Below are 26,662 nucleotides of genomic sequence, written 5' to 3'. Positions count from 1 at the left end.
CTAATTCGATCCTCTATCACACATAGAGTTTCCTTTGACTGTTTTCTGTCACGAGTTTCTGCCTTAGACATCTCCCCTCTGATCTAGCTTCTAAATTAGAACCAGCTTGGATTTTGTGGAGATTGACTTGTTAGAAGTCTAGAAATGAAGTTCAAGAGATCAAGACTAAACAGTAGGTTTAGGAGTTATCATAAAAGCGATTGCCAACTTCTTGACAACGAAATACGGAAGAGAAGATTAACCAGAAAACAGTGCCTGTGAATTTAAGGGGATGGTGGAGAGAGAATAAGCCAGACCAGAAAGAGTGCCTGGACAATCTAATATCACTGACAATATCTTTTCAGCAGGGAGGATTTTTTTTTTAAGTAATGATACATGTGACCCACTCCTAGAGATTCTTACTGAATCAGGCTTAGCAAAGCTTCACAGTTGGATCTAATATGCAGCCAGAGCCCAAATCTACCGTATGTATATGTGATAAACAATATTGGCACGAGTAACTAGCCTAATAGCTAGTAATTCGGGACTGTTCTTGGAGACTGGGATTTAACAAAGTGAGAGCCAGAGAGGTAACAGGGTCAGGCTAAGGCCTTGGATGCTGTGGACAGGTGCTCTGCACCGCATGGCCTCTCATTACCACTAGAGGGCATCACTGAGCACGGGGCCAAGAGTAGCGCCTGCATTGGGCCCAGAAGCACAAAAGGGAAAATGAGGGAACCACACAGCCGATCCATGTGTGATCACTGGCATCCCATACGGTACCCTGAGCTGCCATGCCAAGAGTGATCCCTGAGCACACTGTCAGGAGTAATCCCTGGACGCTGCCAGGTGTGGCCCAAAAACAAACAAAGGTTTTCCTCTTTTTTTCTGGTGTAATAATATATGTATTTTTCCCATTAACATATTTTGTTTCTGTTTTGGGACTACCTCTGGCGATGCAGGGTTTACTCCTGGCTCTGCACTCAGGAATTACTCCTGGGGACCATATGGGATGCAGGGGCTAGAACCCAGGTAGGCTGCAGGGAGGGCAAGTGCCCTACCCACTTGCCCTATCCAGATCCAGTTTTGATAGTTTAAAAGAAAAGGAGGGACTGGAGCCATAGCACAGTGGGTAGGGCGTTTGCCTTGCATGCAGCTGACCCGGGTTCGATTCCCAGTTCGATCCCGTATGGTCCCCTCAGCACCGCCAGGAGTAACTCCTGAGTGCATGAGCCGGGAGTAACCCCTGAGCATCGTCGGGGGTGACCCAAAAAGCAAAAAAAAAAAAAAAAAAATGATGAAAAGCATTGAGACATTATAAATGAGTACTAAGAACATAGACTTTTGTTGTCAGATTTGAGTGTTAAAATCAAGTTGTGCCCTGTATTATCTTTTTTTTCCCTTAATTGACTGTGCTCAGGGCTCAATCTTGACTCTGCGCTCAGAGATCACTCCTTGAGGACTCAGGGGCCATATGGGGGTGCCGGGGATCAAACCTTGGTCAGCCACGTGCAACACAAGCACCTTCCCTGCTGTTCCTGCCAGTCCATAAACTAGTCCAGACACACAGTCAAGAGTCTGAGTGGAATGTATTTTAAGAGAGCAAGCATTCCTCCTTGTGTTTAAAGTTAAGAAGTAGAAATAGAACCTAGGTGTTAGGACACAGTTTAAGTCTCGTACAAACTCAGAAGATTTGTCAGGGGATACATCAAACTTTCTTGTCCCGCAGCGAAGCAAAGCAAAACCTTCTCTGGGGCCAGAATGATAATACAGTGGGTAGGGCACTTGTCTTGCACATGACTGGCCCAGGTTTGGTGCCCGACATTCCGTATGGTTCCCTGAGCATCACGAGGAGTGATTCCTGAGTGCAGAGCCAGGAGTAACCCTGAGCATCACCAAGAGTGGTCTAAAAACAAACAAAATGAAACTAAACCTCCCCCAAAAGTTTTTGGCCGAGGTTGTCCAGAGTTCTCAGGAAGGGGAAAAAGCAAAGAGAAAAATCCCTGTGTTCTGTTTCTTAAGCCTAATACACTGTAGAGAGGTCTTTCAGTACGGTTCCGATTACTTATACAGAGCATGCTTCAGAGGTGTGTTCATCCTTTCCAGGAATCCCTGAGTGCCGACTCTACCAATTATAATTCTAGAGGCTGAGAATGGAGAGTTAACTTAGTTGGCTGTTATGGAGCTTACATTCTGGTGGGGTAAGATAAAAAGGAGCGCATAAAATGAAGGGATCGGTGGTATGAACGCAAAGAAAGGAGGCCCGGACAGAGATTGATAGCAGAGATTGGCTTTAAGTAGAGTAGAAAAAGAAATAGTTCCGATACAACAGGGTTCTTAAATAGAAGGACGAAGACTAGAGGGGAGGGGGAAGACGAGAAATGGCTAGAAGCATTGGCATTAGACCGGCAGGACTCAGCTGGTGTCCATCGGCGTTCCCAGGCCTGCTGTGTGTGGTGTGCTTTTTTACGATTCCCGCAGCTATTTTAGCTGGGTCTGTGTCCTGGCTCTCGGTGGCAGCTCCTTAGACATTTCCAGCAGTAAGTATAGCTGCACTCAGGGTGCTAGTAACCAGCTTCTCTGTCTCTAGGTGGTTTTTCGAGGCGGTAAAGGCGCTTTGCAGGTTTTGCCGCCCCTGGTTGACGTCATTCCTGAAGCTCGGCTCAACTTGGTCATTTACTACCTTCGTCAAGGTCAGAATTTGTCTTGCTCTTCCTATACTGTAAAATTTTATTTATTTATTTTTGTTTTTTGGGTCACACCAGGCAATGCACAGGGCTTACTCCTGACTTTGCACTCAGTAATTACTCCTTGCGGTACTTGGGACCATATGGGATGCTGGGAATCGAATCCGGGTCGGCTGCATGCAAGGCAAACGCCCTATCCGTTGTGATATCACTTCAGCCCTATACTGTAGAATCTTATAACATTCAATCTCTTGAATGATTTACTGAATTTTAAAAATCTATGATACTTCTAAAAATATATTTGTAACAGGTTTATAGGACAGAACAATTTTATGATGCTTATTAATTATATTTTCTCCTTGTTGCTTCCAAGCTCCTTTTTCTTTTTTTTTTCAACTCTTATTTTTACGTCCTCTGAGCAGGTGATTTTGGTTTTCTTACTCCCCTGTGAGTTGAATTCTTTTTCAGTGTCTGCCTTGGACACATCTATCTGTTTCCTATTCTGGAGAGAATAACTAGTAGACACCAAGTACATAAAGTACAAGAGTAGCTTGTCTTTTATTTTTGTTTTTTGTTTGTTTGTTTATTTTTTGTTTTTTGGGTCACACCCGGCAATGCTCAGAGGTTACTCCTGGCTAATGCACTCAGGAATTGCTCCTGGCGGTGCTCGGGGGACCATATGGGATGCTGGGAATCGAACCTGGGTTGGCCATGTTGGCTGGGTGCAAGGCAAACGCCCTACTCGATATGCTATCGCTCCAGCCCCTTATTTTTATTATTAACTATGTATGCCTTTCTGACTCTCATTTCTCTTGGCCTCTTTCTTATAAGTCAACAGAATGTGGCCCTGAATTGCCCCTGAAGAACACTAAAATGGCTGGACTCTTGCCTAAAGTGGGCTTTCATTTGACAGGGACTGTTGGTGGTGGCACTCTTCATGAACTCAGAGTCAAAATGTGGAACTTTTTATTTTTTTATTGCAGAAATGGCCTAAATAAAAACACAGGAGCCAGAGGGGCTCTGAGAGCTAGTGTACATGCTTTGAATACAGGAGGGCCATGTTCGATCCCCAGCATCATACTCTGCGGGCCCCAGAGCTCTACCAAGCACTCCAGAATCCCTCAGTGCAGGCAGCTGAAGCTCAGAGGCAACCAAAAAGAGCAAATCCCCTGCTTCATGTCGTTTTGCTCTTACATACCTACTAAAGATGCTAAGCATGACCTTCTATGTGTGTGTATGCATATATATATATATATATATCCTTTCTCTGTGTGATTGTATGTGTGTATATCTTAGCTCCTTATAAATGAATTGGGGTAGGAGTGGAGTTTGGATCAAACCCTGTTGTACCCAGGGATCATCCTGGGCTTGGGGGACCATTTGAGGTACCTGGGATCGAACCCAGGTAAGCCACAGATGAAGCAAGCTCTTTAACTTCTGTACTATCTCTCCAGTCCATTAGCTCTTCCCCCCCGTCCCCTTTTTTTCAGGTTTGTTTTTTTCTTTTGGGTCACACCTGGAGATGCACAGGGGTTACTCCTGGCTCTGCACTCAGGAATTAACTCCTGGCGGTGCTCAGGGGGCTATAATGGGATGCTGGGAATCAAACCCGGGTCGGCCGCGTGCAAGGCAAATTGCCCTACCCAGTGTATTGCTCCAGTCCCAAGGTTTTGTTTTTTGGAGACTGACTATGCTCAGGGCTTATTCCTGACTCTTGCTCAGGGATCACTTCTGGTGGGACTCAGGGAACTCTAGATGATGTGGGGAATTACAACAGCCACATGCAAGGCAAGCACCCTACCTGCTTTATGTTCCAGCCCCACCATTAGCTCTTTGTAAAATGGTTTCTTTTCTGCTTTGGTGGGGGTATCAGGGAAAGTCTCTCCAGCAGTGCTCAGGAGTCCCACCAGCCAAGCCAGTGGTTCATAGCAGGGCCTGAAGACTGTGTGCTGCTCAGGGTCTGCAGGGCTGGGGGTCACACAGACCCTGCTGGTGCTTGGGCGTCTCCAGGCCTACAGCCGGCAATGTGAGTGGACCAGGTGGTTCTGGGGATCCAGCTAGGGTTACCACACGGGAAGACAGTGCTTTGATTCTGTGAATACTGTGCCTTTACCCCCGAAGACTGTGCCTTGACCCCGGTGCTGCCTCTGCAGCTCCTGGAAGGTTGCTGTGCTTATCCAGCTCCAGTCCATGGACATGTAATACCCAGTCCGTTTGCATGACTTAAAATTTGATTTTGGATGCTACAGGACCTAATATGAATTTCCTAGAAATATTTGATAAGCTTTAGGATAACTACTTAATTTTCGACTAGATGGAGAGTTAGAAGACAAAACGTATTTTCCATAAAGTTTGAGTACTTAAGTACTTATCTGGGGTGCAGAGGAGATCGTTCAGAAGGCTGGAGCTTAGGCTTTGCATACAGGAGTGCCCCTGCCGGGTTCCATCCATGCCCCTCTATGGCCCCTGAGCAGTGTTGGTTTCCCCCCCCCAAAATAAGGGTTTGATCTCTGGGGAGACTGTTGCAAAAGACTTATAATTCTTTTTTTACATCTTAGTTGAATGAAAGCTTAATTTTTGCATAATTAAGTATGATAGTTACTTAATTTCCTTATATTTCAGATGATGTACAAGAAGCATATAACCTAATCAAGGATCTGGAACCTACTACCCCCCAGGTAACTGAGAGCATGCCACATTTCTACGAACAAAGTTCTATGAAAGAGCAGCTTGGCAGAGGCATCAGGAAGAAGGAGTAGAAAAGGTGCTGCCGGGGTCCCAGGAAGGGCTGGAGATGCTGACGGAGGTCTGGTACCCTGGTAGACTGTGAGCATGGTGCCATGCTTCCTGCATCCCAAGCACGCTCTCTAGCCCTTTGGGCCCTAGCCAGGGCTTTTTGATGTTTTTTAAAAAATATTTATTATAGCACCATGATTTACCAACTTGTTCATAATACAGTTGTTTTAGGCGTTAGATGTTTCAACACCAGACCCACCACCAGCGTGACCTTCCCTCCACCAGTGTCCCCAGTTTCCCACCATCACTCCAGCCTGCCCCCTTGCAGACACAAACTAATTTACTTCATATTGTTGTTAGAACACAAAGGCAAGTGGAATTATCAAAATTTAGATCAGTAGGAATCCATTTGAGATAATTAGGGGTTTTTTGTCTAAAATTTAATTACATAGTAATTAAAATGTTAAAATCAAAAGACAAAGACTCTTAAAGCGGCAACACTCAAATACAGGCAAAACAACATAAGAATCACAACCGACTTTCCATATGTAATTGAGATAATTGTTAATTCTCACAATGACGTTACTAAAGTGATTGTCTGAGGACCCACTGTGTTGGTTGGTGCTAGCTGAGCCTTCTGTGATACTGTTTAGGCTCAGGGAGCTCTGTGGGCTTCAATGCAAGATTCCCATCAGATTTTCCGTGACCCTACTGGGCTGATAGTACTGTGAAATTGGGAGGTGTCACATGGCTGCTTGTGGTGGGGCTGTGCGGCCCAGGAGCTATGGATCTGAAACAGTTTGGTGGCTTGGCAGTTTGATGAGGTTCAGGTTTGGAGCTGGGCCCTTCCTGTGGAGGGTCAGGTGTGGCAGTGGGCCACTGTGCTTAGAAAGGGACATCTGCTCGCCCCTGTTCCGAGAAGGTCCCAGAGTCCTCAGCCTAGACCACTCTACCACGGAATATTTGGTGGTTTCATGTTCTTTTGGAGGTGTGACATTGGTTCCCCTTGATGGTTTAAGATTCCCTTTAGTCATATCCTCAAGAGGATTCAAGTTCGAAAATACTGAAATCTTGAATTCTGGTGAAACAATTGAGATGTTGACATTTTGGTCACCAATGTAAATAACTTTAACTTGTCTTTAGCCAGGAGGCTGATAGTCAGAACTGCGGCTGTGTGGCATTGCCCATGTTGTGTGTACTAAGCACATGATAAACATTCCACTTAGTAACTGAAAGACAGATGGGAAAATATTTGCAGACCCTGTGAAGTTTAAGCAGGCATGCTTACCCAGTGTGGGAAAAGTTTGTTTTATTTATTTATTTATTTATTTTTTGCACCATCCCCAGCAGTATTCTGTGATTCCTCCTGCTTCTGTGCTCAGGGTTCACTCCTTTCAGGGTTTGGGGCACCGTAGGCTGTGGTGGGGATTGAATCCCAGGTCGGCTGTGAGCAAGCCAGGTGCCTTACCTCTTAATATGTCTCTGACCAATATCTTTCCTACAAAACTATGAGCCTTCTTTTTTGTGTGCATGTGTGTGTTTTGGGCCATACCTGGTTCTGCACTCAGGGATCACCCTGGCAGGCTCAGGAGCATCTGACAGCATGCCAGGGATTGCACCCAGGTCAGCCATGTGCAAGGCAAGTGCCCTGCCCACTGTGCCATAGCTCCCGACCCCTTATTTCTGCGCCTTCCTAGATGAAGTTACCACCCACATAAGAACTGATCAGGTGGCTAGTGAGAGTAGCTATTAAGTGTTAGCACTAAGTCTGAAAGGGGTGTAGATAATGCCCCAGAAGGCCAAAAGAAAGAAAACTTTACAAATGAATATCAGGGGATTTTTGGACCAGAGTAATAGTAATAGACAGCAGGTAGGTTGCTTTCCTTGCACACAACTGACCCAGGTTCAGTCCCTGGCACCACATACAGTCAGTCCCCTGCACCTTGCCAGAGTGATTCCTGACACAGAGTCTTCTGGGTGTGGCCCCAAATCCAAAACAACAACAAAAGAAAGAGAGCGAGAGAGAGGATTAGTAGCAGAGGACAGTTATATTATTGGAAAGGGAAAATCATAGTCATGATGTTATATATGTCAGTGGGTGGAGTGATAAGAATTATTATGTAAACAGTAATTTTTTATTGAATTGAAATGCAGTTAAACTTATTTCAATGAAAGTTTCCACTGAATTATTTTTGTTAAGATTGAGAATTTACAAGTACAGTAAATCCTATGATGTGGACATGACCCATCACAAATAAAATTAAAATTTCCTAATTCTTTCATTCAAGCGAGAGGCTAAACAGAGAATTGTGATTTTGGAGAGCTCTTAACAATCATATACAACTTTGTATCGATGTAGATAGTTAACTTGAAAGATATCCGAGAGCTTCGCGGTCCTTTTAACTAATTGATATCATCCATGTTCCCAGGAGTACATCCTCAAAGGAGTGGTCAATGCAGCGCTTGGCCAGGAAATGGGATCGGTGAGTACAGCATCACGGGTGGGCTAGGTTTTGTAAGGTGTTGGTGTGGGAACACAGCACGACCAGCAGCATGGTTCAGCAGCGGCAAGGCCACAGCCGGCTCTTCTGCGGTTCTCTTTTCCTTTCCTGAGTCTGGGGCCATTCCTGGCACTGCTGCGTGCCTGCTCCTGGCGTTGTGCTCCGGAATCCCTTCTGAGGGGCCCAGGGGACCATTTGTGGTGCTGGAGATTGAGCCTGAACTGGCCAGGAACAAGGAAGCACTTTACCTGCTTCACTGTCTTTGTGGCCTTCTGAAGTTTTGGGTACTTCAGTCCAGTTTCTAGTATTAAAATTTATTAACGTTTAAAAGAGTTTGCCTGCAAAATTTGTTGCTTGCCTTTAACATGAAAACTTTCTATTTCAAAATAAAAGATCATGAGTTTGAGTCCTTACTCTTGGTTAAATTTTATTTTCATTGCTGGGTGTTAGACTCAGGACTGACATTCGCAAGAGAAGATGTCTCTGAGCCACACCCAGTCTGAACCCAGTTTTTACAGGGTTTGCATGTAGCAACAGCAAATCATCATACATTTTTTTCTTTTTTGGGGGGGGTTCACACTGAGCGATGCTCAAGGGTTACTCCTGGCTTTGCACTCAGGAATTACTTCTGGCGGTGAGCAGGGGACCCTATGGGATGCTGGGAATTGAACTCGGGTCAGCTGCATGCAAGGCAAATGCCCTACCCACTGTGCTATTGCTCCATCCCCCATCATACATTTTTATTGTCATTTTCTTTTTGGGTCACACCCGGCAATGCTCAGGGGTTACTCCTGGCTCATGCACTCAGGAATTACTCCTGGCGGTGCTCGGGGGACCATATGGGATGCTGGGAATCGAACCAGGGTTGGCCATGTTGGCTGCGTGCAAGGCAAACGCCCTACCCACTGTGCTATCGCTTCAGCCCCTTTATTGTCATTTTCATGGCTTTCTCTGTGTGAGTGGTGCCTGGGATCCACCCCGGATCCTACACGTTCATGGTTCTACTAAACCACATCTCTGGCCTGAAGAGATGTTTTTCCCCCCAAACCTTGTGCATTCTGAGCAATAATGTTAGCATCATCTCCATTATCTCCAAAATGGAGATAATTTCTCTATGAGAAAGGGCTTTTTTGATTTGTTTTTGTTTGGGGGGCCACCCTGGCTGTGCTCAGGACTCCCTCCTGACTGTCCTCGGTGATCACTGCTGATGGGCTCAAGGGGGCCCTTTGGGGTGCTGGCCATCGGAAGGGGTTCTCTATGGGCATGGCCAGCACCTTACCCACTGTTCTCTCTCTCCAGCTCTAAATAGTTTATCTCCAGCTTACAACACTTAAACTCATGTATTATTTTTGAATCAATATATGAGTTTACTTAATAAGTGTATTTGTTACAGCCATAGGTCCTGCCATAGGCCTGATGTCTGGTTAAAGAGCAGTAAGTCTCTTTTGGGGGAGGCCTGAAGCTTGGAGCACCTGCCATGCACGTGTATGGTCCCAAGTTCAAATCCCCAGTGTCCCACATGCAAGAGCGGGGCCTGGCTGCCCGCTCTCTACACGGCCCTGCTGTGAGCGGTGTCCCCACATGCAGCTGGACTGTGGGAGCTCCTCGCGAGCACCGGGCACCCCACGAGCCACACAGCCATCATGTGTGCACCCCAACTCCATGCAGCCCCCATACGCCCATGGGCCAGCAGCCCCCTAAAGGAGTCAGTGCCCCTGCCCCCCAGCCCCGCGGCCAAACCCTGCAGCTGGTTATGTCCCCACAGAGCACCACAGCGGCACGTGTGGCCCATCTCAGCAGCCGTGGGACTGGGGACAGAAATGCAGCTGCTCAAGGTGACTGACGGAGGCCCACAGAGCCCTGCCGGCTGGAGTGTGGAGTTGGCTGCTTTTGTCCTTTCTGGCTGCCCTGAGCAGACTTTGAGGTCTCCTGTGGGAAGGTCGCGGTGGTCTCTGCAGCCAGCTAGAGGAGGAGGGTCTGAAGCAAGGGTGTCTGCGGCCTTGAGAAGCTGCGTCGGGCCGGGAGACAGCTCAAAGGGCTGCACACATGTTTATAGGGGAGCCCCCAGGCCCCCAAGTACCAGAGGGATCTCCCGAGCAACAAGCCGGGAGTAGCCCTGACCCCACTCGAGTGGCCCAAACCTCAAGCCTGGCGAGTGACATGATGACGTGCGTCCAGTGTGACTGTGGCCACTGCTCTGTTTTCCAGAGGGACCATATGAAAATCGCACAGCAGTTCTTCCAGCTGGTGGGAGGTTCGGCCAGCGAATGTGGTATGTCTGAGTCCCTATGCTGACCAGCGCCGGGCTTCCTGCTCCGGCCCGAGTGGCCGTGTGCTCGGCGAGCCCCTCCCTGCTGGCTCTCTGGCCCTCAGAATGATCTCATACTAGTACCAGGCTTAAAATACTTCTTTAACCCTTGCACTTGGGAATATATTCACTGTTATCTCCATGACTTACTTCAAAGCTTCCTTCTTTTCTTAAAATAACGTATTGGTTTGCTCTATAAGTCCATTTCTCTCTTGAACATGTATTTTGTTTGCTTGTCTCGGTCTCTCTGCTTGCTTTTTTCCTCTTTCTCCCTCTCTCTCTCTCTGTCTCTCTCTGTCTCTCTCTGTTTGTCTCTGTCTCTGCTTCTGTCTCTGTCTCTCCCTCTCTCTTTCCCTCTCTTTCTCTCTCTTTGTCTCTCTCTCTCTCTGGGGTGGGGAGATTTGGGTCACACCCAGTGATGCTGAAGGGTTACTCCTGGCTCTGCACTCAGGAATTTCTCCTGGAATTCTGGGGATCAAACCTGGGTTGGCTTCGTGCAAGACAAGCGCCCCATCCACTGTGCTATTTTTAGGCCATCCCCAACCCCTGCCCTGTGTTCTCTCTTGAACATATATTTCCTCCTTTACTCTTACCTCATATATTTTTTTTAAGTATTGATTTAATCAGTCAAGAGTAAGGATAAGGTTTAAGAGCCAGAAGAAAGGGCCGATAGCGAGCCAGCTCTATGCCTTCGAGGCCAGCGTCTGTTCTCTGAGTGGCTTCACGTGGAACCCGGTCACTGTTTTTCTCAAAACTAATAACAAAACACATATTTTCTTGTTTGCTAAATGTTTATACATATGTTTAATAGGTTCCTGGATGTTCACTTTCTTTAAATATTTCAACCCAAATCATTAATGGAATAATATTCATTCACAGTGTTAGAACAGAAATACATTGAGATATATTTTATATAGTTGTAAAACAAACAAGCAACCTTCTTGCCCTTCTGGAGGAGTGGCCTGGAGGCACTGACCTTGGGCTTAAGGCCTCCCTCTAGTGGTCGTGTACTGACTGATGGTGAGATGGGGGGAGGCCCGCGGCCACCGGGTCCCATGGTGCGCCTGACTGCCTGGGTCCAGTCCCAGCCACGAGCCCACAGAGGCCGCCCCTGCGCTGGAGGCCGGCAGGACTGATGACGGAGACCGAGGCACAGTCACGGGTATTGGAGCCGGGTAGAAGGGTCGAGGCCGGGAGAAGAGCTCGGGCAGCACCAGGCAGCAACCCTGACCCTCGAAGTGGACAGGGCATTCTCGAAGCCCCGACGCCGGCACTTAAGATGCGTGGGGAGACAGGCCTGTCAGCCCCCTGAGAGCACGCGGCCCCTGTTCCCTTCCAGACACGATTCCAGGGAGGCAGTGCATGGCTTCGTGTTTCTTCCTGCTGAAGCAGTTTGATGATGTGCTGATTTACCTCAACTCTTTTAAGGTCAGTATAGAGTTTTCTTCTAGAAAACTTCTACGCTATGTTTAATGTGTCAGACATTAATAATTTTAGAAAAAGCCTTTTAATTATGGTGGCACGAGTTGCTTTTTTTTGAGTCACACCTGGAGATGCACAGGGGTTCCTCCTGGCTCATGCATTCAGGAATTACTCCTGGCGGTGCTCAGGCGACCCTATGGGATGCTGGGAATCAAACCCTGGTTGGTCGCGTGCAAGGCAAATGTTCTACCCGCTGTACTGTCGCTCCAGCCTCGGCGCAAGTTTCTTTAACTCTTAAGATTATTTTTTTGGATACTGGGATTCACAGTCCTGTTGATTTGTGCATCGTCCCTGCAGCCACCATTCTTGTGTGGCTCCCTCCACCGAGGGCCCCTCCTTGCCACCCCACCTCCTGCGAAAGCTCAGTGTGAGGGAGGGATCTCCAGTGCTGCTGACTTTGGCTGTTTGCGGCCCCCTTCCTGTTTCTCTCTACCCCACTGTGGGAGACGCCTTTTCTCGCCAATGTATCGCGGAGATGGAGACACGGACACACCTGTAGCTCTTAGATTATTTTAGTCTGTACATCAAAGCCATCATCGTTAGCACTATTGTGAACATGTGCCCCAAACTGTAATCTGAAGAAAGAGTTGTTCCTGAGCTTCCCAGGGAGGGTGGGAGGGCACAGGAGGGAGCCCTGAGACTGGGGGTGGGAATGGGTGCATTGCCCCGAGGGCTGTTGTTAACAGTATTGTGAATCACAGTGCCTAAATCAGATTGGAAAAGTAAAGACATTATGAAGTTTTTAAAAGATTATCTTTTTAGAGGGGGTGGTTGGCCCAGATCTGGCAGTGCTCAGGGCGCACTCCTGGTGGGCCGGGGGTGGGGGTGGGGTGGGGGGGACCATGAGGGGTGCCGGGGAATTGAACCCAGGTCAGGTTTGTGCAAGGCAAACGCCCTACCTGCTGCACTATTGCTCAGACCCCCTTAAAGATGATTTTTGTGTTGAGCTGGTCTCATTCGTCTGTTTTGAAATGTGTCTTCTGTTCCGTGAGCGCTCACTGTGCCTGATCTTGGCGTGTCTTCCAGAGTTACTTCTGCAATGATGACATCTTTAACTTTAACTACGCCCAAGCCAAAGCCGCCACAGGCAACACCAGGGAGGGAGAAGAAGTAGGTACTGCTCTAAGGCGTTGGGGTGGCACTAGCCACAGAGCGTCTTCTCACCGAGATCAAATGCTGACGGGGGAAAGATTATGCCAAGTTATTTTGCTTTAAGTTACCTTAGAACAGCACCATGTAAATAGTTACTTTAGAACCATATCAATATTTCATCTCCTTGATAAATTTTATAAAAGTATAACATGCTGAGAAACATAAATTACTCAGTTGAATTTTTTTTTATATTTTTTAATTTTGTTTTTGGGCCATGCCCAGCAATGCTCAGGGGTAACTCCTGGCTCTGCACTGAGGAATTACTCCTGGCAGTTTTGGGGGTTCATAGGGGATGCCGGGGATCAAACCTGGGTTGGCAGCGTACATGGCAAACGCCCACCAGCCTTAGTTAAATCCTTGCCAGTCCCTATGGTCCCTTGAGGAGGGGTCATTTGTTTTGTTGTGTTTTGTTTTGGGGCCACACCTAGCAGTGCACAGGGCTGACTCCTGGCTCTGTGCCCAAGGATCATTTCTGGTGGTGCTTGGGGACCATATGGAATGCCGGGAATCAAACCTGGATCGGCCGTGTGTAAGGCAAGCGCCCTACCGCTGTTCTATTACTGTGGTCCCAAGCTGGAGTCATTTCTAAGCCTAAAGCCATGAATAACTCCTGAGTACTGTCAGGTGTGCGCCCCCCCCCCCAAGCAAAATAAATGAAACATGTTTTATTATTTTAGACTATGAATGTTATCTTTTCTAGGAATTTTAATTTCTATCTTAATCATGAGGATAGACTCTGTTCTGTAGAACACTACCTTTTTAAAATTTGAACAGTTGCTTTAGTTCCCAGTAGCATGATCATATATGTTTGTGTGTGTCATACAGTTAATTACAGGTCAAATCGACTTCCTTACCGACTTCTAGTCAGCTTGTGATTTCAATAGCTAAGAGAAGTGTTTTGAAGCCACAGTTTTATACTGAATTTTGATTATAAAGCTTTGTTTACTCTAAAGCAAGCTGGTAGGGTTATTTTGACTGGAGAACATTCTATGCTTACTGACTTTCTCTCCTCTTCTTGTAGGTTTTCCTCTTAATCCAGAGTGAGAAGATGAAAAATGACTACATTTACCTCAGCTGGTTAGCTCGGTGCTGTGAGTCTTCTTTTCCCTGTTACAGAGGAACCTCCTCTCTTTGCGCTTCCGGATGGAGTGGCACTGACTGAGACTTTCTGGTTTTGCTTTGCCTTTTGCTCAGTCTAAGGAGTGAGCGTTCCGATGCTGCAGGCGGGCTGCTCAGTAAGGGCCCCATGGGTGTGTGTTGTGTGTTGGACCATGATGGGTCTCCCTGTGCCTCACTGAACTGCAGAGACAGTCTTGAGAGACGCCAGGTTCTTCCTTTAGCCTCTTCAGGTTTTCTGAGTCTCCCTTGACAGTGTTGGCTGCCAAATTACGTTGTCGTTCCTCATTGTAACTTTTCACAGTAGTACAGGTCTGAAAAATGGCTTTGGTTTTTTTGTTTGTTTGTTTGTTTTGGTAGATGACAGAACTTCTTATCTCTCTTTTCACTTCTTATTTTTTTTATTTTAAATTTAAAACACTCACTGCATTGAAAAAAATTTCCCCCACACTTTATTTTTATTGGTTTATTTTTGGGTCTTTGGGTCACACCCAGTGATGCACAGGGGTTACTCCTGGCTTTACACTCAGGAATTACTCCTGGTGGTGCTCTGGGGACCATATGTGATGCTGAGGATCGAACCCGGGTCGGCTGCGTGCAAGGCAGATGCCCTACCCGCTGTGCTGTCGCGTTAGCCCCTTTCCCCACACTTTGAGCACTGGTTTACAACGTCGTTCATGATTGCTTGTTGCAGGCATTCAGTTTTCCAGCCCCAGTCCCATCACCACTGTCCCCTTCCCTCAGCCATTGATTGTCTCCATTTCCCCACCATCAGCAAGCCTGCCCTCCTAGCAGGCACACAGTAATTTATTTTATATTACTTGTTACCACTTAATGGCTAATGATAAATATTTCTGTAGGAGAAAATTAGTGAAAATTGTATCTCAGCTAAGTCCTTGTCTGAGGGATTACTAACATGTTGTTACAAGTTACACTTTCTGTGTTAATGTTTTCCTTAGTGAAGATTGGTTGGCTTCCATCCCATCCAAAGTGGTTCCTCAGTGTTGTAGAGTTTGGAGATGGCACATGGCTGCAGATGCATCCAGAAGATCCAGAATTTTTCAGTGGGCGGTCCAGCTAGAGTTAATTTTTTTTTTTTTTTGCTTTTTTGGGTCACACCTGGCAATGCTCAGGGGTTTACTCCTGGCTCTGCACTCAGAAATTACTCCTGGCAGTGCTCAGGGGACCATATGGGATGCTGGGATTTGAACCCGGGTTGGCCGCGTGCAAGGCAAACGCCCTACCCGCTGTGCTATTGCTCCAGCCCCAAGAGTTAAATTTTTAACTTGGTGGTGGGTTTGGGGTTTTGTTTGTGTGAGTGCTAGCCCGTCCCCCTCTGAGATCGCTCTGGGTGGAGAGATTTTTGCAGCTAGTTGAGTCCTTTTGAATTGTATTTATGAGTCTTTGGACCAAGGCTGATAGATGAGCTTACATGGCCCTGAGGGTGGATCATGGGCGTGGCCGGGGCTCCTGGCAGTACAGGAAGGTGGAAGGAGGTAGCCTGCATTACCCTGAGGATGCCTGAAGTTGTCAGCCACAGGGATGTGAGATTTTTCTGCAGGTGAAGGTCTCTGTGCAGCTTGGTCCTGGGGCGATGGAGTCGGGCCGGATTCTCACTGCATTTTTAAAGTCTTGGGACATGTTTGTGGTTAGACTTTCTAAGTGAAGTGGAGAGGCAAATGAGCAGGAGGGAGTGAATGGCAGGTGTCCTCCCTGAAGCCGAGGGGCAGAGTAGAAACTGCTGGAAGGATATGCTTGTGTTAGCCCCAAGAATTATTCTAAGGATCATCCAGCTCTGGTTGGGAGGTGGGATAGTGCAGGCTTTCCTGGGGGAGCTGTTGGAATGTAGAACCGGCCCACAGAGAAGCAAGATGTAGCAGTATTCTGCTCACATATATTCAGAAATACAAATCTTTGTTTCCCTGTTTTGTAGACATAATGAACAAGAAACCAAGACTGGCCTGGGAGCTTTATCTCAAGATGGAAACCTCGGGGGAGTCCTTCAGCCTCTTACAGCTCATTGCTAATGACTGCTACAAGGTGAGACGGGGAGGCTGTGAGGAAACCGAAGGCCAGAATCGCGTTGCTGCTCGCGCCAAAAATTCAAGGAAATTCTCCTTGAGGCTCTAGTGCTGTTGGTGAGAGGATTCATGGTGACAACAGGAATGTCATCCCTGTGCGGATGGACTGAACATTTCAGGGCTTTATTTGTACGTGGAATAGTGGTTTAGAAAGAGGAGATTTTGCATTTCTAATGGTCATGCAACTTGTTTGTTTTGTTTTGTTTTGGGACGACACCTGACTGTGCTCTAGTCTTACTCCTGGCTCTGTGCTCAGGGACCACCTCTGTGGGGTTAAGACAAACAGCTGCGGAGCGGGATCGAACCAGGGCCAGCCTGCGCAAAGCAAGCGCATTACCTGGTGTACAGTGTCTCTGCTCACATGCCCGTGAATTTTAAGTACTATCCGGATACAGATATTTATCTGAAGATGTGTTTCTGAGTCTCAAAAAAGAGTCCTTTGACACCTAAATACAAATATTTCAAGAAATCAGTATTTTTTTTTTTTTGCTTTTTGGGTCACACCCGGCAATGCACAGGGGTCACTCCTGGCTCTGCGCTCAGGAATTACCCCTGGCAGTGCTCAGGGGACCATATGGGATGCTGGGAATCGAACCCGTGTCGGCCGTGTGCAAGGCAAACGCCCTACCCGCTGTGCTATTGCTCCAGTCCCAAGAAATCAGTATTTTGATGATAGTCATAAAGCGCAGAAAAATAGTGGAATTACCTCGGGAAGGAAGTAAAGTGTGAGGAGGGATTGCAAAGCAAACCCTGCAGAAAATGGAGGTGCGGATGGTGACAGGAACGACAAAGGAAGCAGGAAAGGAAAGAGGAGAGGACAGTGTTAGATTAAGAGAGTATGTATTAAATTAACAGGGGGCTAGAGCAATAGCACAGCGGGTAGGGCATTTACCTTGCACAAGGCCGAGCAGGGTTCGATTCCCAGCATCCCATATGGTCCCCTGAGTACTGCCAGGAGTAATTCCTGAGTGCATGAGCCAGGAGTAACCCCTGAGCATTGCTAGCTGTGACCCAAAAAGCAAAAAAATAAATAAAACAAATAAACTAACCAACAGCGGCTCATTTCAAAGGGAACTGTTATGAAAATAAAGTGAGTCATCACAAGTTTGAAAGGCCTTACAATCCGGCCGGGGCTGCTCTCCAGCCCCTGTTTCCGTTCAGCACACTGTACTCTGGAGAAGCCCGTGCTCTCTCTTGAACACACACCTTATCCCTTTTTCTCCCCTCACAGCTTTCTAAATTAGTTTCAATAAGAACTACCTTGCATCACCAAAAATAAATTAATTAAAAAATTAAAATAAAATACCGGCTGGAGAGAGGGCACAGTGAGCAGGGCGCTTGCCTTGCACTTGGCTGATCTGGGGTTTGATGCTCGTCATCCCGTAAAACCCTGAGCACCACCGGGAGTGATCCCTGAGCACAGAGCCACAGGCAGCCCTGAACACCTCTGGGTGTTGCCCTGAAATAGTTTTGAAAAATACAAAAGATAGTTTTAAAATAGAAGAAACTTGAAAATGTTTGCCATGACTTGGTGGATGGCAGCGATGTTCTGGGAGGAGTGTCTGGGATGAGGTGAAGCTCGGGGGTCCAGGTGAGAGGGGACGTCAGCGCCGTCACTGAGGTAAACTCATTAATTGTGGGGTGGCAGATGACTCAGGGGGAATGAGACGAAGCAGGGAAATGGGTGAGCAACCACAGGAATTGCAATACTCAAGGGGTCAAAATAGAGTCAGTGAAAGAGGGTGAAGAGAAGGAAAGGAAAATAACCAGAAGAGAAAACAGTGCTTTTTTATCTTCCTACTCCAATTCTATCAGAAGTCTAGGAAGAATATTGAATCTGCAGCTAGGTGAACTTGTGTGGGACCCGAGAAAACAGTCATGGATAGAAAAGTCAATTAAGAAAAAGAAGCAGGGGCTGGAGCGGTTGTACAGCAGAGAGGGCTCTGGCCTTGCATGTGATTGACCCAGGTTCGATCCCCAGCATCCCATATGGTCCCCGGAGCACTGCCAGGAGTAATTCCTGAGTGTAGAGTGCAGAGCCAGGAATTACCCCTGAGCACTGCTGCTTGTGACCCCCTAATCCCCCGCCCTTTCCCCCAAAAAAGAGATACAATGAGTGGGCAATCAAGCCACCGTATTTAAAAAGTGATGTGTAAAATATAGTGCCAAAATGTGATGCTAAAGGAAAAACCAACGCATGGATTTGGAGGAGGCAGATTTCCTTTCTGAGGTCGAGGGAGAGGGGAATCAAAGGATGTTTTAGGCAGAGGAAGAGAAACCACTGATAGCGAGATCAAAGATTGGCAAGAGTGGGAGCATTTCTGATGGAGTCAGGCCTCAGAGAAGATGAGAAAGGGGTGGGATTAAGATCAAAGGAGAAGGGGAAGAGATCAAAGGAAGGATCCAACCTTGAAAACAACTGGCATTATTATCTCCTGTCTCAGTGGTCCTGTAATAACCCACTAGCGTGATGATTCAGGGCCCCGATTTCTGACAGCACAGGTCGTAGGCAAAGATGTGGAGGAGAAAGAGGGGCGCTCAAGTCCAGCTCATTCTGGTTTTGTTCTGGGGCCACACCCAACGGTGCTCAGGGCTTCCTTCTGGCTTTCTGCTCAGAAATCACTCTTGGTGGGTTCAGGGGAATCCCCCGGGGTGGCAGGGAGTGAACCCGGTTGGCCCCGTGCAAGGCAGACATCTCCAAGTCCAGGCGTTCCTGTCTCCTCTGCAAATTACAGTCCTGGCTTCGTCCAGGTGTGGCCTCGATAAGCACACACATGTTGAATGCCGTCCAGGAAAAACAGGCGGGACAAATAGGAAACCCCTGGAGAGGGGCTGGAGAGATAGCAGAGTGGGTAGGGCATTTGCCTTGCACGCAGCCAACTCGGGTTCGAATCCCAGCATCCCATATGGTCCCCTGAGCACCGCCAGGAGTAACTCCTGAGTGTAGAGCCAGGAGTAACCCCTGTGCATCGCTGGGTGTGACCCAAATAGCAGAAAAAAAAAAAAAAGAAAAGAAAACCCCTGGAGAATCAAGTCCAGGTGTCTCACTGCTTTTCCATGCCAGGGGGCCAGGGGCCAGACAGAGCCTCTGTAGGGGGCCTGAGGTGATCCCCTGCACCATTGCCAGGAGTGACCCCAAGCACCAAGCCAGAAACAGCCCCCGAGCAGTGTGGGAGTGGTGCAGAACCAAACAGATGTGTACAAGCAAATATATTTTATACATATAGCTAGTGTACTTAGACCAAAAGACATTAATAAATTTAAAAACATGATCCAAGAACTTGCTCAATAGAAGGAAGTCAGTTCATATATCTTTTTTGGGGGGGCTGGGAGGGACCACACCCCCTCAGGGGTTATCCTGGCTCTGAGCTTAGGGAGAACTTCTAGTGGGGATCAGGGACCATACTGGTGCTGGGGATTGAACCTGGGTCGCCCACATGCCAGGAAAATGCCCTGCTTGCTGTACTCTCTCTCTCACCCCTCGGTTCAGGTAATATGATGTAGATACACTGAAAGTAAATGGCTTAAAAAAGATATGCCATGAAATAATCAGACAGGTTTTTTAAATTTTTTACTTTACTTTGGATTACTTTATCTAAATTTCATTTTATTCAATCTCTGTAATTGTATTATCTCATCTGAGTTTTCGGTTGTAGTCCCGGTGATGTGAGTGCCGTTGCGGATGGCGTTTCCCGTGTCCAGTGTTCTAAGGGGACACCTGGCCCGGGCGCTCAGCTCTGTGGACCGCGCTCAGGTGCTGTTGCCTTCAGCCACTTGCTCCTCTCTTGTGAGGCCTCTTTCTGGCCCACATGTGAGAGAGACCATTCTGCCTCTGTTGGGTTGGTTTGGGGGCCACATCCGGCCATGCTGAGGGCTGCCCCCTTCGGAGCTGGGGTCATTCTGCCCCTCGGGAGCCTCCTCCAGGACTCAGCAGCCCGAGCGGCTGGTTTAGAATACCAGAATACCCAGAACTGGACACAGTTCGGTTGTCCCTCCAGAGGTAGAAGGTTAAATACTCTGCTTCGGCCTGGGGTGCTGCTCAGTAATTTCTAACATGTGTGTTGCGTGAGGCTGACTCTGACTTCTCATAGGCCACCTGGCCAGGGTAATGAGAAGGCAGGGTCACTTCCTTCCCTTTGAGCCTCGGTCACTGCCCCCACAGGCTTTGGGCCCCTGACTCAAAGGTCTGCCCTACTCTCGAGCCACAGCAGCAGGCAGGGCATTTGCCTAGCATGCCGCAGACCCCGATTCAATCCCCAGCCCCCATATAGTCCCCAAACTCCATCAGGAATGCTCCATGAGCACAGAGCTAGGCCTAAGTCCTGAGCACCACTAGGTGTGGCCCTCAAGCCAAAAAAGAAAAAAGAAAGAAAGATTCGCACTGCTTTCCCAGAGCGGTCGGCTCTGGCAGGAATCGGTTTCATACTCAGGGCGCCTCTCGGTGTTCTCCGCACCCAGACCACACTTGGCCAGTTACCTGATGGCTGCAAACTGCTGCCCCCTTGAGCGACCGATCAGCATACTGCTGAGAGAAGGAGGTCCAGGCTCATCTGCTCGACTGCCCACACGTGTAACATTCTTGAAATGAAGGAAAACCATTAAGATGAAGAAAAACAAGCGAGGCCAGGGCGAGGGGCGGGAGCTGGAGGGGTGCACAGGGCGAGTCGTGGTGGCTCCCAGGGGCCCCACACTGGCCCAGCCACAGCTGTGCTCACACCATGCACGTTTGTTTGGGGGCCACATTCAGCAGTGCTCAGGGCTTCCTCCTGACTCTGTGCTCAGGATCACTCCTGGCGGTGCTCGGGGACCTTATGTGGTACTGCTGAAGATCAAACCCGGGTTGGCCACATGCAAGGCAGTTACCGTCGCTCCAGCACCTTGTAATTATTTTTTAAAGTGCTCCACCCCCACGAAGCAATGAGAACTATAAACAGTGGCAGAGATGAACTTTTAAATATAAGGAAGAGGGCATTTTCCATTCTGGGCACCACCGCATCTCAGCCTGCTATGTGTAATTCCTTTCTTTGCACCTTACCGGCTACCCTTGACTCTCCCTCTCCACAGAAGCATCTTTAAAAGAATTTTTTTACTGAATCACAGTGAGTCACAGTGAGTTACGGTTGTTCAAAATTAGGTTTCAGTTATATAATGTTCCCACACCCGTCCCTTTACCAGTGTTCATTTCCCACCACCAATACCAGTGTCCCCAATTTCCCGCCTGCCCCGCCCCCCCGCCTCTATGGCTGGCACTTTCCTCTCTCTCTCTCTCTCTCTCTCTCTGTGTCTCTCTCTCTCTCTTCCCCCCTCCACTTCCCCGCCCCTTTTGGGCATTATGCAGAGGAGCATCTTGAACGCATGAACACATGTCTCGCCCACCCTCCTCCTGTTTACTGAAAATGTCCTGATAGTCCAGGAATGGCACTTGCCTTGCATCTGGCCAACCGCCAGGGGTCACTCCCGAGCACAGAGCCCGGAATAGCCCCTTAAGCATCTGGTGTGCTGCCCCCACCAAAAGAACAAAAACAATTTTCTCTCACTGAAACTTTTTTTTTTCTTTTTGGGTCCCTTCAGGGATTACTCCTGGCTCTGCGCTCAGGAGGTCTTGGGGGACCATATGGGATGCCAGGGGATCAAACCCGGGTCGGCCCTGTGCAGGGCAAGTGCCCTTCCACTCTACTGTCGCTCGAGCCTCCTCACTAAAACTTATAAAATAAAAATAAATATGTAAGACAAAAGAGAACATTTAAGGCTTATTTGATAGGAATACAGTTCTGAGAAGCAAAAGTCAATCACACTGTCTAACAATGTGTACATAGCGCCAGAGCATTTGCCTTGCATGTGGTCAACCCATATCTGGTTCAGCCCCAGCATCTCCTATGGTCTCCTGAACCTGCCGGAGTGATCCTTGAACACCAAACCAGGAGTAAGCCTGAGCACTGCCTGGTGTAGCCAGAACGTGTGTGGGGGGGTGGGGGTGGGGGACACATGAATGTGTACATAGGTGACAAGCTGTAAAATGAGATGGAGTTTGCAGAGGGGCTTTGCATGCAGAGGACCCCATCCAATCCCTGGCCGCGAAGGCTCCACAGTCTACTATAGCCCCCAGGGCCCCAAGCACCACTGTGGTGGCTTGGCAGCCCCTCGCACCCCTGCATTTCCGGCCGAGCACTGAAGCATATGACCCATTTAACCGGGTATTGCCAGGAGTGGGCACCGCTCAGAGGCCGCCCAAAATAACTCTAAAGGAAGTCCCAGACGTGATAACTCGAAAGTCTGAAAGGGCAGGAGCTAGCTCCAAGGCTGATAGGGGGACTGAAGTCAGTTCCCAGAACCTCATGCACTCCAGCGCAGAGCTGGGAGTGACCTCCTGCACCGAGGCAGGAGTAGCCCCTAAGCAGAAAACATAAAAACAAAAATATCTAATAGTAGTTGTATCTGGAAGGAAGGAGAGCTCCCTCATTTCTGGTCCAGAACCGACACAGGTAGTTTCTGCTTTGCTGTCATCATTTTATTTCATGACCTGGGTTGTGGTGACACTTTTATTTACAGCATCATCAGTAAACAATACACTAACTAATGCCGCATGCTCCATTTTACAAGTGTAAAGTTGTAAAGTTTTCACGTGAAAACTTTTGTTGTTGTTGTTGTTGAGGGACTATATGGGGTGCTGGGTGTCAAACCCAGGTTGGCTGTGTGCAAGGCAGACACCCTCCCCTCTGTACTCTCTGGCCCCAAGCATTTGAGAATTTTAGCACAAGGTCAGAGAAAAACCATCTTGGGTTGTACAGGGAGAGGGGGGCGAGGGGGGTGTGTTGATTGTAGCATAGCTTCAAAGCATATAGAAAAAAATACGGTTGAAAGTTGAATGAAGATAAACTGAAATTGAACCCCTGTGCTAACCTTCTTTTTTTCTTGCTCTAATAAGGGGTTAATTTTTCCACCTTTGCAAACTCACTGTGTCGTTGTCATTGCCCGCACTTGCTTTATTTATTTATTTATTTATTTTATTTTTTGCTTTTTGGGTCACACCCGATGCACAGGGGTTATTCCTGGCTCATGCACTCAGGAATTACTCCTGGCGGTGCTCTGAGGACCATATGGGATGCTGGAAATCGAACCTGGGTCGGCTGCGTGCAAGGCAAACACCTTACCTGCTGTGCTATCACTCCAGCCCCCTGCACTTGCTTTATACAGTTGGACCTCACACTGTCTTTTACTTTGTTCTCTGCAATCTTTTGGTTACAGACATCACCACAATGTTTTCTTTCATTCATTCAGATGGGGCAGTTTTACTACTCGGCCAAGGCATTTGATGTGCTGGAGCGGCTGGATCCCAACCCTGAGTACTGGGAAGGCAAGCGGGGGGCCTGCGTGGGCATCTTCCAGATGATCTTGGCTGGGAGAGAACCCAAGTAAGTAAGCCCGTGAGGTGGCAGCTGCGCTCGCTCGTGAGGGGGAACGGAGGCTCTCTTAGGTGGCGTTGTCTTCTGGAAATTCAGTCATGATTATGTTTTGGAATAACGGACCAGGGCATTAGTACCGCGGGTAGGGCGCTTGCCTTGTTCGCAATCACTCAGGTTCCATCCTTGGCCTCTCATGGTCCCCGGTGCTCACCAGAAGCCAGGAGTAAGCCCTGAGCACTGCTGTGTGCGACCCCCAAACAAGCAAACAAACAGAACAGCAAATGGCGACAGAGAGGCAGCTCCGAGGAGAGATTGCATGCAGGCAGAGCGCGGGAGATTGCGTGCACAAGTTTCATCCCCAGAACCATAAATGCCTGAGACATATTTGGTGCCAAATAAATCGACTTTTTCTTTTTCAGTCTTTTTCAGTCTCTTTTCAGCCTCTTGGGTCTCTTTTTCCGTCTTCTCAGTCTCTTCTGTCCGTTCCTTGATGTTTGCTTGTGTGTTTCAGCTTGGGCCGTAAGGTGTTAGGAACGGAATGGGTCCCTGTCCTTTTTCGGGACAGTGCGTCACACAGGATGCTGCCCCCGGAAGGGGGAGAGGCCCGTGCTCTGCCTCCCTGCTCAGCACCCGCTCGGGTTCTTGTCTTTCTTTTCCTTTGTGGGAGCCACACTCAGAAGCTGAGGACCTGGGTTCACCTTGGCAGTGCTGAATGTGCCCACGACTGCTCACGGGGATTGTCAGTGGGGTGCTCTGGGGGTGCCAGGGGTGGTGGAGCTCAGGACTCTCATGGGAGACACACATGCTGGCCCACCCGCCCTCCTCCTGAGCGCTGGCCCCTCCATTCCTCCCTCTCTTCCTTCTTTCCTTCTGCCTTTCTTCCTTCCTACCTTCTTTTGTTTTTTTTTCTTTTTAAGGTCACACTCCGCAGTGCTCAGGGCTTACTCCTGCCTCTCTGCTCAGGCATCACTCCTGGCGGGGCTCGGGAAACCCTGTGTGGTGAACATGGGCCAGCCACATGCCAGGCAGGCACCTGGACCCCTGTCCTATCCCCCAGCCCTTATTTTCCTCACACCTTCTCACAGTCCAGGAACACAGGGACATTCGGTTACCTCCAGTATAGAGTCTTCTAGCTCCATTCATAACAATATCCAAATACTTAGAGCTGAAGCCAGGATCCTAAACAGAACCTCGTGGTTATTTCAGAAGGAAAGAACCTAGCAAAAATGACTTCCTGCCTTTAGTTGAAAATCACTTAATCGGTTTGATGAGCTGAAAGAGTTTGCGGGGGGTGGGGGGGTACGCAGCAGAAACTTTGAGAACGTTTAGGGAGGAGGAAGTCCAGGAGAGAGGAAGCTTTGGCATACTCCTCTTACAGTGTGGTGTAAGTCCCATTCAGCGTACGTTATTTCAGTACCGAGAACTTGTTGGATTGAGGTCCTTTACTCGCTCCCAGAGATCAAATATATTGTCTTTCTTGAAGAAATCATTGATTTCTATGGCTTTGTAAAAATGGCAGATACCCAGCTAAAGTGACATCACTTTTTTTTTGTTTGTTGTGTCACTCCTGGAGATGCACAGGGGTTACTCCTGGCTCGTGCATTCAGGAATTACCCCTGGCGGTGCCTGGGGGACCATATGGGATGCTGGGAATCGAACCTGGTCCTCCGAATACAAGGCAAACGCCCTACCTGCTGTGCTATCACTCCATCCCCAAGTGACATCACTTTGAACAAAGAAGAAGTCTGAGATGGAGCAACTGTAACAACTTTTTAGTCACATACAGAACTTGAACCAAGTTTTGTTTGTTTGGGGGCTCAGGGCTTACTCATGGCTCTATACTTGGGATCACTCCTGGCACGGCTCAGAAATGAAAATCTTGGAGCTGGAGCGAAAGCACAGCAGGCAGGGCGTTTTTCTTGCACACGGCCAAGCCGGGTTCAGTGCATGAGACAGGAGTATGCCCTGACCATCACTGGGTGTGACCCAAAAAGCAAAATTAAAAAAAAAAGAAATGGAAATGTTAATGTCATACTAGAGAGGAAAAAAAGACGGGTGTGTATATGTGAAAACAAAAATGTGGGAAGGATGCCATCAAATTTTCTATTTTTACTCTGGACAATAGACGAGAAGGCTAGGAAGTTGGTTGAATACGTGTTGAATACGTGTTGAGGGTTACCAAAATTGCCCCTCAGAGCAAAGAGCAGTTCCAGCTTTGCTGTTGCTCCTGTTGCTGCCCCAGCTGGAGGTGCTGCTGAGCCTGGGCCCTACAGGGTGCCTGGGGTCCCTGCCGTGCTGGGGGGCTCCAGCCCCGTGAGCCCGCTCCCCGCCACTTGTTAGCTTGTATTCCGTACTGAAACTCTGTCCTTTTCAACGTTGTCCTCAGAGAGACCCTCCGAGAAGTTCTGCATCTGCTGAGGAGCACGGGCCACACCCAGGTGGAATACATCATCCGGATCATGAAGAAGTGGGCCAAAGAGAACCGAGTGCCTGTCTAAAGGAGGCCCGGCCACGCCACAGCCTCTCCCTCGGGTCGAGTGAGATTCAGGGCTCCGACTTCTCATCCTTTCCCTTTCCTGTTTTTCAAGCCTCAAGATGGGTGACTGTTGCTGAGACTCAGGGTCTGAGCTTGGCACAGGACCACAGTCTGTGCATGGTCTGGGTGGGATCTGAGCAGCAATAAGGCCTCGGCCCTGCCTGGTGCTGTCTCCCAAAGACCCTCGAGAACTCCCACCCCACGCACTGACACTGAGAACCACATGGCTTCTCTCCCACCTCGGTTCTTCACCGAGACTCTTCACCTCGATGCTCTAGCGAATCGCCTCTTGTGCTCAAGAGGCACTGTCATCCTGTCCCCTCCCTGTTGGCCGCCCAGGAGAGGTCACAGAGAGGTGTGTGACGTGCCTTCGAGCCTCCGAGGGCAGGGGGGAGAGACAGCTTTGTGGTGGGGGAAGGCAGGAGCATCCTGTCATCAAACTGCCGGGCGTGAACAGGTCCCAGGCTTCCGGGGCTACTCTTGCAGTGACTGGACTCCTGATGCAGGCGGACCTGGAGAGTAGCACGAGGACTGCAGCTGGCCAGGGTGGCTGCTGTGAGAAACGGTCTGGGGGTGGACTTCGAGTCTCAGGAAGCAAGATATAAACCTCTTTAGTCCTATCTCCAGGATATTTTAGTCAAAAAAAGCATCAGTTTTGACAGGGAGAGACCAGGAAGATAC

At 48.5% G+C, this 26,662-nt stretch overlaps 1 protein-coding gene across 1 annotated transcript in view; it reads left to right on the top strand.

The window, feature by feature from the left end:
- The window catches only part of IFT56 (intraflagellar transport 56), a 40,693-nt gene extending 14,732 nt beyond the window's left edge, over nt 1-25,961 (top strand). Inside the window, exons 9-18 of the mRNA XM_056124001.1 lie at nt 2,570-2,672; nt 5,289-5,344; nt 7,832-7,885; nt 10,112-10,175; nt 11,551-11,639; nt 12,720-12,803; nt 13,867-13,936; nt 15,895-16,001; nt 23,321-23,454; nt 25,832-25,961. Coding sequence (XP_055979976.1) covers nt 2,570-2,672; nt 5,289-5,344; nt 7,832-7,885; nt 10,112-10,175; nt 11,551-11,639; nt 12,720-12,803; nt 13,867-13,936; nt 15,895-16,001; nt 23,321-23,454; nt 25,832-25,943 — 873 coding nt within the window. The 3' untranslated portion in view covers nt 25,944-25,961. The remainder of the gene's footprint in view (nt 1-2,569; nt 2,673-5,288; nt 5,345-7,831; nt 7,886-10,111; nt 10,176-11,550; nt 11,640-12,719; nt 12,804-13,866; nt 13,937-15,894; nt 16,002-23,320; nt 23,455-25,831) is intronic.
- Nucleotides 25,962-26,662: the final 701 nt, after the last annotated feature.

Source organism: Sorex fumeus, unplaced genomic scaffold (genome assembly GCF_029834395.1).
Source record: "Sorex fumeus unplaced genomic scaffold, SorFum_2.1 ptg000048l, whole genome shotgun sequence".
NCBI classification, from domain to species: domain Eukaryota; kingdom Metazoa; phylum Chordata; class Mammalia; order Eulipotyphla; family Soricidae; genus Sorex; species Sorex fumeus.
The sequence above is the reverse complement of the archived record's forward strand: the minus strand, read 5'-3'. Positions and strand labels throughout refer to the sequence as shown.